The 13,634-nt window shown below is 39.3% G+C and overlaps 1 protein-coding gene across 1 annotated transcript in view; it reads left to right on the top strand.

Moving 5' to 3' along the window:
• MYCBP2 (MYC binding protein 2) overlaps positions 1 to 13,634 on the top strand; it is a 279,990-nt gene that overhangs the window by 42,554 nt on the left and 223,802 nt on the right. The window contains 1 exon segment of the mRNA XM_032611171.1: positions 7,128 to 7,343. Within this exon segment, the coding sequence (XP_032467062.1) occupies positions 7,128 to 7,343 (216 nt within the window).

Below are 13,634 nucleotides of genomic sequence, written 5' to 3'. Positions count from 1 at the left end.
CGAAAGCTTTCTCTGCATCTATTGAGATGATCATATGGTTTTTCTCCTTCAATTTGTTAATATAGTTTATCACATTGATAGATTTGCGTATATTGAAGAATCCTTGCATTCCTGGAATAAACCCCACTTGATCATGGTGTATGATCCTTTTCATGTGCTGTTGGATTCTGTTTGCTAGTATTTTGTTGAGGATTTTTGCATCTATGTTCATCAGTGATATTGGCCTGTAGTTTTCTTTCTTTGTGACATCCTTGTCTGGTTTTGGTATCAAGGTGATGGTGGCTTCGTAGAAGGAATTTGGGAGTGTTCCTCCCTCTGCTATATTTTGGAAGAGTTTGAGAAGGATAGGTGTTAGCTCTTCTCTAAACGTTTGATAGAATTCACCTGTGAAGCCATCTGGTCCTGGGCTTTTGTTTGTTGGAAGGTTTTTAATCACAGTTTCAATTTCAGTGCTTGTGATTGGTCTGTTCATATTTTCTATTTCTTCCTGATTCAGTCTTGGCAGGTTGTGCATTTCTAAGAATTTGTCCATTTCTTCCAGATTGTCCATTTTATTGGCATAGAGTTGCTTGTAGTAATCTCTCATGATTTTTTTTATTTCTGCAGTGTCAGTTGTTACTTCTCCTTTTTCATTTCTAATTCTATTGATTTGAGTCTTCTCCCTTTTTTTCTTGATGAGTCTGGCTAGTGGTTTATCTATTTTGTTTATCTTCTCAAAGAACCAGCTTTTAGTTTTATTGATCTTTGCTATTGTTTCCTTCATTTCTTTTTCATTTATTTCTGATCTGATTTTTATGATTTCTTTCCTTCTGCTAGCTTTGGGGTTTTTTTGTTCTTCTTTCTCTAATTGCTTGAGGTGCAAGGTTAGGTTGTTTATTCGAGATGTTTCCTGCTTCTTAAGGTGGGCTTGTATTGCTATAAGCTTCCCCCTTAGAACTGCTTTTGCTGCATCCCATAGGTTTTGGGTCGTTGTGTCTCCATTGTCATTTGTTTCTAGGTATTTTTTTATTTCCTCTTTGATTTCTTCAGTGATCACTTCATTATTAAGTAGTGTATTGTTTAGCCTCCATGTGTTTGTATTTTTTACAGATCTTTTCCTGTAATTGATATCTAGTCTCATGGCGTTGTGGTCGGAAAAGATGCTTGATACAATTTCAGTTTTCTTAAATTTACCAAGGCTTGATTTGTGACCCAAGATATGATCTATCCTGGAGAATGTTCCATGAGCACTTGAGAAAAATGTGTATTCTGTTGTTTTTGGATGGAGTGTCCTATAAATATCAATTAAGTCCATCTTGTTTAATGTATCATTTAAAGCTTGTGTTTCCTTATTTATTTTCATTTTGGATGATCTGTCCATGGGTGAAAGTGGGGTGTTAAAGTCCCCTACTATGAATGTGTTACTGTTGATCTCCCCTTTTATGGTTGTTAGTATTTGCCTTATGTATTGAGGTGCTCCTATGTTGGGTGCATAAATATTTACAATTGTTATATCTTCTTCTTGGATCGATCCCTTGATCCTTATGTAGTGTCCTTCTTTGTCCCTTTTAATAGTCCTTATTTTAAAGTCTATTTTGTCTGATATGAGAATTGCTACTCCAGCTTTCTTTTGGTTTCCATTTGCATGGAATATCTTTTTCCATCCCCTTACTTTCAGTCTGTATGTGTCTCTAGTTCTGAAGTGGGTCTCTTGTAGACAGCATATATAAGGGTCTTGTTTTTGTATCCATTCAGCCAATCTGTGTCTTTTGGTGGGAGCATTTAGTCCATTTACATTTAAGGTAATTATCGAGATGTATGTTCCTATTTCCATTTTATATATTGTTTTGGGTTCGCTACTATAGGTCATTTCCTTCTCTTGTGTTTCGTGTCTAGAGAAGTTCCTTTAGCATTTGTTGTAAAGCTGGTTTGGTGGTGCTGAACTCTCTCAGCTTTTGCTTGTCTGTAAAGGTTTTAATTTCTCCATCAAATGTGAATGAGATCCTTGCTGGGTAGAGTAGTCTTGGTTTCAGGCTATTCTCCTTCATCACTTTCAGTATGTCCTGCCACTCCCTTCTGGCTTGTAGGGTTTCTGCTGAGAGATCAGCTGTTAACCTTATGGGGATTCCCTTGTGTGTTATTTGTTGTTTTTCCCTTGCTGCTTTTAATATGCTTTCTTTGTATTTAATTTTTGACAGTTTGATTAATATGTGTCTTGGCGTGTTTCTCCTTGTATTTATCCTGTATGGGACCCTCTGTGCTTCCTGGACTTGATTAACTATTTCCTTTCCCATATTAGGGAAGTTTTCAACTATAATCTCTTCAAATATTTTCTCAGTCCCTTTCTTTCTTTCTTCTTCTTCTGGAACCCCTATAATTCGAATGTTGGTGCGTTTCATGTTGTCCCAGAGGTCTCTGAGACTGTCCTCAGTTCTTTTCATTCTTTTTTCTTTATTCTGCTCTGCAGTAGTTATTTCCACTACTTTATCTTCCAGGTCACTTATCCGTTCTTCTGCCTCAGTTATTCTGCTATTGATCCTATCTAGAGTGATTTTAATTTCATTTATTGCATTGTTCATCGTTGCTTGTTTCATCTTTAGTTCTTGTAGGTCCTTGTTAACTGTTTCTTGCATTTTGTCCATTCTACTTCCAAGATTTCGGATCATCCTTACTATCATTATTCTGAATTCTTTTTCAGGTAGATTGCCTATTTCCTCTTCATTTGTTAGGTCTGGTGGGTTTTTATCTTGCTCCTTCATCTGCTGTGTGTTTTTCTGTCTTCTCATTTTGCTTATCTTACTGTGTTTGGGGTCTCCTTTTTGCAGGCTGCAGGTTCGTAGTTCCCGTTGTTTTTGATGTCTGTCTCCAGTGGCTAAGGTTGTTTCAGTGGGTTGTGTAGGCTTCCTGGTGGAGGGGACTAGTGCCTGTGTTGTGCTGGATGAGGCTGGATCTTGTCTCTCTAGTGGGCAGGTTCACGTCTGGTGGTGTGTTTTGGGGTGTCTGTGGCCTTATTATGATTTTAGGCAGCCTCTCTGCTAATGGGTGGGGTTGTGTTCCTGTTTTGCTAGTTGTTTGGCATAGGTTGTCCAGCACTGTGGCTTGCTGGTCGTTGAGTGAAGCTGGGTGCTGGTGTTAAGATGGAGGTCTCTGGGAGATTTCCGCTGTTTAATATTATGTGGAGCTGGGAGGTCTCTTGTTGACCAGTGTCCTGAAGTTGGCTCTCCTACCTCAGAGGCAGAGCCCTGACTCCTGGCTGGAGCACCAAGAGCCTTTCATCCACACGGCTCAGAATAAAAGGGAGAAAAAGTAGAGAGAATTAGTAGAAGTATGAGGAAAGAAAGAAGGAAAGGAGGAAAGGAAGGAAGGAAGAAAGAAGCAAAGAAGGAAAGAAAGGAGGGAGGGGGGGGAGGGAGGGAGGAAGGAAGGAAGGAGGGAAAGAAGGAAAAAAAGACAGAAAGAAAGATGATACAGTAAAAATAAAATAAAGTATAATATAGTTATTGAATTAAAAAATATTTAGAAAAAAAAAGGGACGGATAGAACCTTAGGACAAATGTTGGAAGCAAAGCTATACAGAGAAAATCTTTCACAGAAGCATACACATACACCTTCACAAAAAGAGGTAAAGGGGGAAAAATCATAAATCCTGCTCCCTGAGACCACCTCCTCAATTTGGGGTGATTCGTTGTCTAAAGGAGGGAGGGAAGGAAGGAAAGAAAGAAAGAACGAAGGTAAAGTATAATAAAGTTATTCCAATTAAACTTAATTATTAAGAAAAAGAATTTTAAAAAAAAAGTCATGGACGGATAGAGCCCTAGGACAAATGGTGGAAGCTAGAGTATACAGACTAGATGTCACACAGGAGCATACACGTACACCTTCACAAAAAGAGGAAAAGGGAAAAAAATCATAGATTTCGCTCCTAAATTCCCCCTCTTCAATTTGGGATCATTCCTTGTCTATTCAGGTATTCCACAGATGCAGGGTATATCAAGTTGATTGTGGAGCTTTAATCCGCTGCTTCTGTGGCTGCTGGGAGAGATTTCCCTTTCTCTTCTTTGTTTTCACAGCTCACAGGAGCTCAGCTTTGGATTTGGCCCTGCCTCTGCGTGTAGGTCGCTGGAGGGCGTCTGTTTTTTCGCTCAGACAGGACGGGGTTAAAGGAGCCGCTGATTCGGGGCCTCCGGCTCACTCAGGCCGGGGGTTGGGGGATGGGGGAAGGAGGGGCACTGCGTGCGGGGCCGGCCTGCGGGCGGCAGAGGCAGCGTGACGTTGCGGCAGAGGCCGGCGTGACGTTGCACCAGCCTGAGGCCCGCCGTGCGCTGTCCCGGGGAAGTTGTCCCTGGATCCTGGGAACCTGGCAGTGGCGGGCTGCACAGGCTCCGCGGAAGCGGGGTGTGGAGAGTGACCTGTGCTCGCACACAGGCCCCTTGGTGGCGGCAGCAGCAGCCTTAGCGTCTCCCGCCCGTCTCTGGGGTCCGCGGTTTTAGCCGCGGCTCGCGCCCGTCTCTGGGGTTTGCGCTTTCAGCCGCGGCTCGCGCCCGTCTCGGGGGCTCGCGCCCTCAGCCGCGGCTCGCACCCGTCTCTGGGGTTCGCGCTTTTAGCTGCGGCTCGCGCCCGTCTCTGGAGTTCCTTTAAGCAGCGCTCTTAAACCCCTCTCCTCGCGCACCAGGAGACAAAGAGGGAAGAAAAAGTCTCTTGCCTCTTCGGCCGGTGCAGGCTTTTCCCCGAACTCCCTCCCGGCTAGTCGTGGTGCACTAACCCCTTCAGGCTATGTTCAAGCCGCCAACCCCAGTCCTCTCCCTGAGCTCCGTCCAAAACCAAAACCCGAGCCTCAGCTCGCAGCCCCGCCCGCCCCGGTGGGTGAGCAGCAAGCCTCTCGGGTTGGTGAGTGCCGGTCGGCACCGATCGTCTGTGCAGGAATCTCCCCGCTTTGCCCTCCGCACCCGTCGCTGTGCACTACTCCGCGGTCCCGAAACTCCCCCCTCTGCCTCCCGCAGTCTCCGCCCGCGGAGGGACTTCCTAGTGTGTGGAAACTTTTCCTCCTTCACAGCTCCTTCCCACTGGTGCAGGTGCCGTCCTTATTCTTTTGTCTCTGTTTTTTCTTTTGCCCTACCCAGTTACGTGGGGAGTTTCTTGCCTTTTGGGAGGTCTGAGGTCTTCTGCCAGCCTTCAGTAGGAGTTCTGTAGGAGTTGTTCCACGTGTGGATGTATTTCTGGTGTATCCGTGGGGAGGAAGGCGATCTCCGCGTCTTACTCTTCCGCCATCTTCAAGCTGAGAATTCTTTATATATGCTGGATGCTAGTCATTTGTCAGATACGTGGTTTGCAAACATTTTCTCCCAGTCTGTAACTTTACTGCTACTAGTTTTAAAACTACACATTTTAATTGTTTACTCCTAGGATATAGATATATTATTCATTTTTATAGATTTATTTGGTACCCTGTGACTTTGCTAAATCCACACATTATTACTAGTGACTCTTTTTTGCAGACTTAAGATTCTTTTTTATGTCTCCTACAAATAAACACATTTGATTTCTAGGAGATAATTTCTTCTTTCTAACTATACCTTTTATTTCTTTTTCTTGGGTTACTGCACTGGATAGCATATCTAGCACATTGTTGAGTCTGATTGCTGAGAGTAGATATCTTTCCCTTGTTTGCAATCTAGGGTGAAGGCATTCAGTCTTTTACTATGTTAGCTGTGTGTTTTTCATACATACTCTTAATCCAGTTTTGGAATTCTCTTCTGTTCCTAATTTACTTAGGCTCTTGTTATGAATGGGTATTTGATTTTTGTCAAATGCTTCTTCCATGTTTATTTACAGTGTCTTATTTTTTTTTTTCTCTTACTTTTGTTGGTGTGGATTTTGGATTGCTTTTCCAGTGTTGTACATCCTTGTTTGAGTTGATCATGATGTATCATCTTTTTAAGAGTATTGTTGGATTTGAATTATTAATATTTGTTTTTAATATCTCTGGAAGACCTATTTACATGTTACATGTCAGTTAACTTTAGTATACTTTGATTTAACAAGAAGTACTCCATTTTTTTCCTAATTATTTATGGAAGAAGGGTAGAATTTTGAGACTAAATGTTCTTGGTACTCAAAGTGTCATTTTATTTATCTTGGATACTTGTTGGACATACTCTAATTGTTGGAATTTGCATTTGTAGACTATCTTAAACTAGTTCTGTATATTTATGATGTAAATGTTGATCTCAAAAATGTGGTTGGAGTCTGATGAATAAAATGCTGGACCAAAATACAAATTGAGTATTTAGTTGTTTTCGTTTGTTTGTTTGGCTGTGTTGGGTCTTCATTGCTGTGCACGGGCTTTCTCTAGCTGCGGTGAGTGGGGGCTACTCTTCTTTGCAGTGCACAGCTTCTCATTGCGGTGGCTTCTTTTATTGCTGAGCATGGGGTCTAGGCGTGCGGGCTTCAGTAGTTGCAGCACGTGGGCTTCTGTAGTTGTGGCGCACGGGCTTAATTGCTCCGCGGCATGTGGGATCTTCCCGGACCAGGGATTGAACCCGTGATCCCTGCCTTGGCAGGCGGATTCTTAACCCCTGCGCCACCAGGGAATTCCCGAGCATTTAATTTTAACAATTAAAGTACCAAACATGTGATTTGTAGTACTTATTAAGACAGATAGGTAAGAGAGAGCTTTCAGAAAGCATATGCCCATAATCTGTAGTTTTCTTAGCATTACCATTATTTGAATGAGAATGAAATTAGAATTGACTAAAGTTGAGGGATTAGTTTTTTTTTTTTTTAGTCCTAATTTCTGTTTAAGGCCCTATATCTACTTTTGAAAGAAATCAAAATGTAATTCAATATTTGTAGTAGGCCTTTGAGACTCTGCAGTACATCTGGTGTCCCTTAGAAAAGCAACAGATGAATATCCTTTGAATCCAGCAGTTGAGCTTTGTTGGCTCTTTTCCTATTGTGGGGTAAAAGGGTAGTCCTGATGAGTTTTTTACTGGTGTCTTTCCAGCCCTTATCAGGTTGGTTATTGCTATATCACCTATGTGACTCCTACAAATCATCTAGCCTGTCTAATATTTAATTTTTTTAAAAAAATGAGAATTGATGATGATGGAAAGGAATATAAAATTGAAATATTATATCCTGTATTTCAGTCTGAAAACTTGGAGAATACAGTAATCATACCAGATATCAAGCTACATAGCAATCCTTCGGCATTTAATATTTATTGCAATGTACGCCATTGCGTTCTGGAATGGCAGAAAAAGGAAACATCGTTGGCAGCTGCATCTAAGAACTCTGTGCAGAGTGGAGAATCAGATAGTGATGAAGAGGAGGAATCCAAAGAGCCCCCTATCAAGCTTCCAAAGGTAAGCCACTAAGATACACTTTGATGCATAACCTACGTGTTTGGGCTTTAATACATATGTTTGCATTGCTAAAATGCCTTGCTTTTAATAAAATTGCACACTGAAAATAACAGAGCCTATGGGTAAAAATAGGTTTGAGCTAGATCAGGAAAACTTTATGCAACTTTATAATTGGAGTGCTAACAAAGTCAACAATTGGTACCTCAGTGGGGAGTACTTGGAAAGCATAGGAAGGGAGTTCAGTGGCTTGGAGTCTGTTACAGGGGCTGTTAAAAATGTACAAAAGCAGTACAGGGGAAATGGTGCCTTGTGGGCACTGAGCCATTGCAGATGGAAGTGGAACTCTGAGCCAGTGAGCTGCTATTAAGGTGGGCACAAGAGGAAGTGCAAATTGCTACAAGCCAAGAGCCACGAAAAGCTGGGGACACATCCCTCCCTCTGGATACAGGTATACATTTTAATTTTTCTTGAAATAGAGCTAGAAGTGCTCCTGATTGTGCAGCAGCTGAGCTGAGAGCTTTTGCCTTTTCTGCATAAGGTTAATTGTACTCTTGCTATCCTGGCTCCCTTTGCCTAGGAAAAAAATTACATATGAACCAATTCTGCATTGTTCTGATATCACTCCCATATTTACCAGAGGCATATAATCTCATTGGTGTTATGGAAACATGTATTGAAGTAGAACAAACTGTTCTTAAGGTACTCTGTTCTATTTAAGCATTGGTATATTTTAAGACTATAACGTTACTTTACATATGTATTTTTCTATATAGTATGTGTAGTTAGTATTTCTAACAAAAAAATGGGTAAAAATATAAACATATTTTAAAATGTTACCTTTATTATAAATGATTTATGCATTTGTTTTTTTTCTAAATACAGACATTTTGAAATGTTTTCCTTTATCATAAGTGATTCATGTATATTGTCTTTTTACTAAATGGATACCTTAAAATTGTGCCTTGAAAACTTCTTTATATGCATACATAAGATATCTTGTAAATACTTACTTTACTACTTGGAAATAGAAGCCAGATAGAGGCTGTGTTCCTGATCTGTTTATTTTGTACATTTCATGGTGGCTCTTCATAAGTTCACCACTGTCCTTTATCATTACTGTCAGGTTCTTCTCACCTTATTCTCAGCAGTTGACTTGCTTCCTGTTTAATAGAGTAGTAGAGGTTTTGTGAAGTTCCTCAGCCTCTTAATCAGCCACCTTCAAATGTCCTTATCTCCTCTTGGGACCCTTTCCCCCTTACTCGTTTTCTCTCCAGTGTCCTTAACTGTACCTTCTCTACTAGCTTCTTTCTTCAACTAAAAACAAACAGGCTCATCTTTTCCATATAAGTTTCTCCAGGTAAAGAGCATGGTCTCTAATTTCTGATTTCTTATGCTTAATTAGGGGAGGTTGAGGAAAAATACATTGTTAAGTTAGGATATGGGGATATGAAGGAATCAAGTATACTTTTGTTATAAGAATTCCATTCTGTGTGTGGGTGAGTCCCACTGTACTATAGTAATCACTCAGCTTAGGTTCAACATTAGGAAGGAAAATAAAGACCCAGAGAAACCTTTCACACAGGTATGCAGATTTTGAATAATAAACTATAGTCAATTTAAAAGGTACTGCACAATCAAGAACAACTGATTCTTAGGCTGTTTTAAAACATCAGGATAAATGAGTATTAAAGAAATAAAATATCAGGCATTCTTAGGACAGTGACTTTTCAGCATGATTAACAGAGTTAAAAGATGCAGAGTCAAAAAGGGATCTTTACAAGAAAAGTAGAAGAAAAGCAAATAGCTCAAGTAATTAATATTGAGTTTTCCATCAAGTACTGACCTGTCAGGAAACAGGGTATAGTGATGAATATGGGAAGTAGAGTAAAACTGCCTGAGTTCAAACTTGCCATTAAAAATACTAGCTGTGTGATGCTGCAAAAGTCGTTTGACCGCTCTCTGCCTCAGTTTTGTTATCTGTGAAATGGGGATAATGCCTATCTCATAGGTAGTAGTGAGGATTCAAAGCGTTAATAAATGCACGTGTGCTCAATAAATGATAGCTGTAGTTGTAAGTATCAGGTGCAAACAGGAAAATGTGTAGGTCCAAATGAATTTCATTAGTTTTCAGGGAACTCATCAGTTTATTAAGAAATACTTCATATCCAAGGAAATGAAACCTCTAGACAATCAGTGAGATCAGAGAAGAAGGAGCAATGGGATGCCTTTATGCAGAGGTAGTCAGAATGCCATGGGTGGGGGCAGGGCAGGGAGTGAAACTTTCAGGTCTTAGGCAGCAGTTTGCAGGGCACAGAAGAAGAGATGAAGCCTTTAGGGTTTGAGGTGATGGGAGTGTGAGAGCAGGTGAGAAATGTGGACTTTTTCTTTTCCTTTTGACCATTTCTGTGCCTCTGCTCCAGATGCTCTTTCATGTCAGTTCCTCCCTTTTCTTTGTTGTTTCTCTATTGCTCCTCCTGAATGTGTGGCTGTCACTTTCCTTTTTCTTGCGGATATTTCTTTGTCTCCTGCTTCTTTTTTATTTCACATAATGAAGACAGTTTTTATTTGTTGTCAAGGTATCATTTTGATACAATTCTGTGTTTTCTCTTCTTGACTTTTAAAAGTTAGTTAAATTGTTTTTGACTCTGATGTAGACCTTGCTTGTCAGATTTTTTTGCTTTTTGTTTTTTGCAGGTCAGTAATCATTTAAAATAGTACTTTCGTACCCCCACCCGCTTAAAAGTATACCTTTCTTACCAAAAACAGTTTTTACCCAGCTCAAACTGTCTTTCACGATCTGATTTCCAGATCTTCTAAAGCGCTCCAAATTTCATAGCTGCATAATTTTTTAATAGTAATATTAAAATCCTAATATGAATATTAGGATTCATATTTCCCATCCAAACTTATTTGAGGCTAGTCATGCCTCATATTTTGTTAAAAGATGTAGATGTACACAGATTCATTTATATACTTCTTAATTCAGTAAATTCAGTTTGTAGCAGGCATTCTATTAGGCCCTGAGAACAAAATGATGAGAAACAATCCCCACCGTAAAGAAAGTTATGTCTAGCAGGCATGTCCAGTGCCCTAAGGATTGATAGGGGTGTGCAAGGTATAGTGGAGCCCGGTGGAGTAAGGACGTAGCACTGACTGAAGATGCACCCGCAGGCAGGGAGAATGGCATTGTTACAAAAGCACAAGTGGTCAGCTTTGGCTAGAGTGGACTGGCTGAATAGGGCAAGAGTAGAGAACGGGATCATGGGCCTTAAGTGTCATGCAGCCATTTTCAGATTTTGTCTGGTAACTTGGAAACATGAAAGATTTTTAGCAAAAGACTATGATCAGACTTGTATTTTATTAAAGTTACTCGGGTGCTGGAAAGGCAGATCCACTAGAGGCTGGGGAGACTAGAGCAGAGGGGCCAGTGAGCCAGTTATTGCAGTCGTCTGAAGTGTTCATGGGGGATGCAGCTAGGGTAGTAGCAGTGTTTGGCATAAAAGAAATATTAAGGAAGTGGAATTGTCAGGAATTCTTTTTTTTTTTAGGAATTCTTAATTAGTTGGTTATGAAGTCTGAAAGAGAAGGTAGAATGTAAAAATATTTCTGAAGTTTCTAGGTGGTGATGCTATTTACTTAAAGAGAAAGAACTGGAGGAGAAACAGTGCTTTGTTGGAACGATGATTAAGTTTAGTTCTGGCCGTACTGAGTGTGAAGGGGCTGTGAGATGTCCGTTGTTCACTATGTAAGATTGAAGTTCAAAAGAAAGGTCCCAGCTAGGCATACAGTTTTGGGACTTAGTGTGGTGACAGAATTTGACACAAAATTCTGTTAGAGATGGAACAGTAGGTGGGATCAAGAACATTGTTTAAAAACTAAATTAGCTTTGAAAAGTTGTAAGAGCACTTTTTCCTCTGGGTGTGAAGAGAAGGGAAGAAGGTGGTAGAAGTCATAGATAAATTTGTGCGTTAGAGGCTAGGAGGTTAGACATTTCACACCTGGATCTTCTGAGGAGCAGAATTCTTCTCCTCCTCCCGCCCCCGTGCCTTCCTCCTCTACTGCGTCTGTTGCTGTTGCCTCTTCTTCCTCCCTTCTCTCACTCCTCTCTAGATTTTTATTTTTTGTAAATGATATCGCTACCAAATATTTACTTTAGAGAAGAAAATTTTAAAGACAGTATACTTCACTCTGTTGTAATATGTAAATCTACTTTTGGTTTCCTTTTGAGCTTGTTCAAATGTTTTCTGTAAGTCTTAGAACTGATTCTAGGAGTTTTTAATAGAAGATATAATTTCTAATGGCAAAGAGTTTATTAATATTAAATCTAAATATGATGTATCTAAACGCTTATGTTATTGTTTGTTCGTGAAATAATAATGCCACCTTTGGAAACACGTGATTTGAGGAGAGAAAAATAAAACCTCAGAAGACTTTTTTCTCTTTTTTTTGGCCAAATATGTTTTTGCCTCACTTTTCTCAACAGGGACATTGGACTAGCTGTACCAGTTAATTATTTGGGTTTTGTGTTCCTTCAAGTATAACAGAGAGCTTTCAGGATTTAATTGTTTGAAAGTAACAGTAAAGATAACATTCAGTAAATTTACAAAAGACTATTTTATGAAGAGAAGTGGAAGACCGTGTGTTTGGTGGTTAGTTATAGTTTATCGTGGCACGTATTGAGTGCTTAGTGTGTTATCTTATTATAGTGAACTATTCTATTTAGCAGTCAGACTTCTTAATCATTTATTTTGCTATTTATAAAGGCAGTGCATAATCAATGTAGATAATTTGAAAAAATGGAGAACATTTTTGTAAAAAGGAAAAGAAAATTTTACATTAGAAGTTATTTCTAAAATCCTATTAACCAAAAATACCCACTGTAAACATTTTTGTATATGCACATTAAAAATATATTTATTTCTGCACAAATGAAATCATATTGTATTTGCAGTACTACATATTTTTTTGTCCTTATACTCTTCCTTCCTAATATTGAGGGAGGACATATAGTGTGTTCTCAGTGACTATAAGACAGGCTTCAAAGTGTAAAGTGCAATTTCAAAGTTTGTACATATAGTAAAATACTCTCAGCCAAACCTCAGAAAAAAGTCTTAATTCACAACGTGTTGTGCTCCTTTGCTCAATGATTCAAAGCTAAATATGATTGGAAAACTTGAGGTTGATTTTTATTTTGTTGTATATTGAATACATATCACAGTTCTGGAAATGAATTAGTTTTCCCCCTTATTAAAAAAAAAATCCACACCGAACTAAGATACAGATGATAAGCGAGAATCACAGTGGTTAACCTAGACAGACGGGTAATTCCTTGTCTTGATCGTTTTGACTAACGTTTTATGAGTGTTTTTCACGAAAGCCATCTAGTGCTCTGCTCCTGGGCAGCCCACATGAGTTACCTGTTCTCATACATTTGTTATCATACCTTAAACTTATTAGAGAGACAGCTCGGGAATATGTTCAGTAAGTAGCCTTACTGTTCTTGCAAAGGTTCAATACTTTCTCTGTTGCTATAGGAATCTACTTACAAAAAGAAACCCTAGCCAAAAATGTCATCCGTGAAGAATTCTTTGAATTGTGAAAAGTCATGATTGGTAGTGGTAGAATAAGCAATCTTCAAGACTGATGGATAGAGTAATCTCCTACTGGCCTGAGAATAGAGCCCTACTTTTGTATTGTACTCGGGAGATCTTTGACTTCAGATTTGTTTCCTGTACGGACATAAACAGATGGAAATCTTGGACAGCACGTTTTTATTTTCTAGTCTGTTTCAGGAAAATAAACTATATGAAATGGCAAGTTTTCATTTCCATTTAATTAATTGAAACTCTATACAAGCACTTCTGTAATCTTAGCTATAATCAAGTATTCTAGGATTTTAGATAACTTCTCTGAAGACAGTCCTATTAGTTATTTTGACTTCTCAGTCATATCTGTATTCTTCAGAAACCTTGCAGATAGTAATCAGAACTGCAACTGACTTGCCTGCAGTTGATTTAACCCTTGTCGGACAAGTTGCAGTGGTTTTTAGCGCACAGCTGAGAGAGTAAATAAATATTTGTTGTCTGCCTATCATGTGCAGGCAGTGGGATAGTCATGGGAGATATTAGTTAAGATATACTCTGTGTCCACAAGGAGATCCCAGTTTAGTTGGCAAAATGGAAACAAAAATAGTCACACTATAACATAATAAGTGCTATAAAAGAGGTCTGGACTGGATAAGCATTATATATAAGATTCATTTACTCTGTTAGATTACAAACTCGTAGAGAA

This window comes from Phocoena sinus, chromosome 18, assembly GCF_008692025.1.
Source record: "Phocoena sinus isolate mPhoSin1 chromosome 18, mPhoSin1.pri, whole genome shotgun sequence".
NCBI lineage: Eukaryota > Metazoa > Chordata > Mammalia > Artiodactyla > Phocoenidae > Phocoena > Phocoena sinus.
Note: the sequence above shows the minus strand (reverse complement) of the source record. Positions and strands in the feature narration are given on the sequence as shown.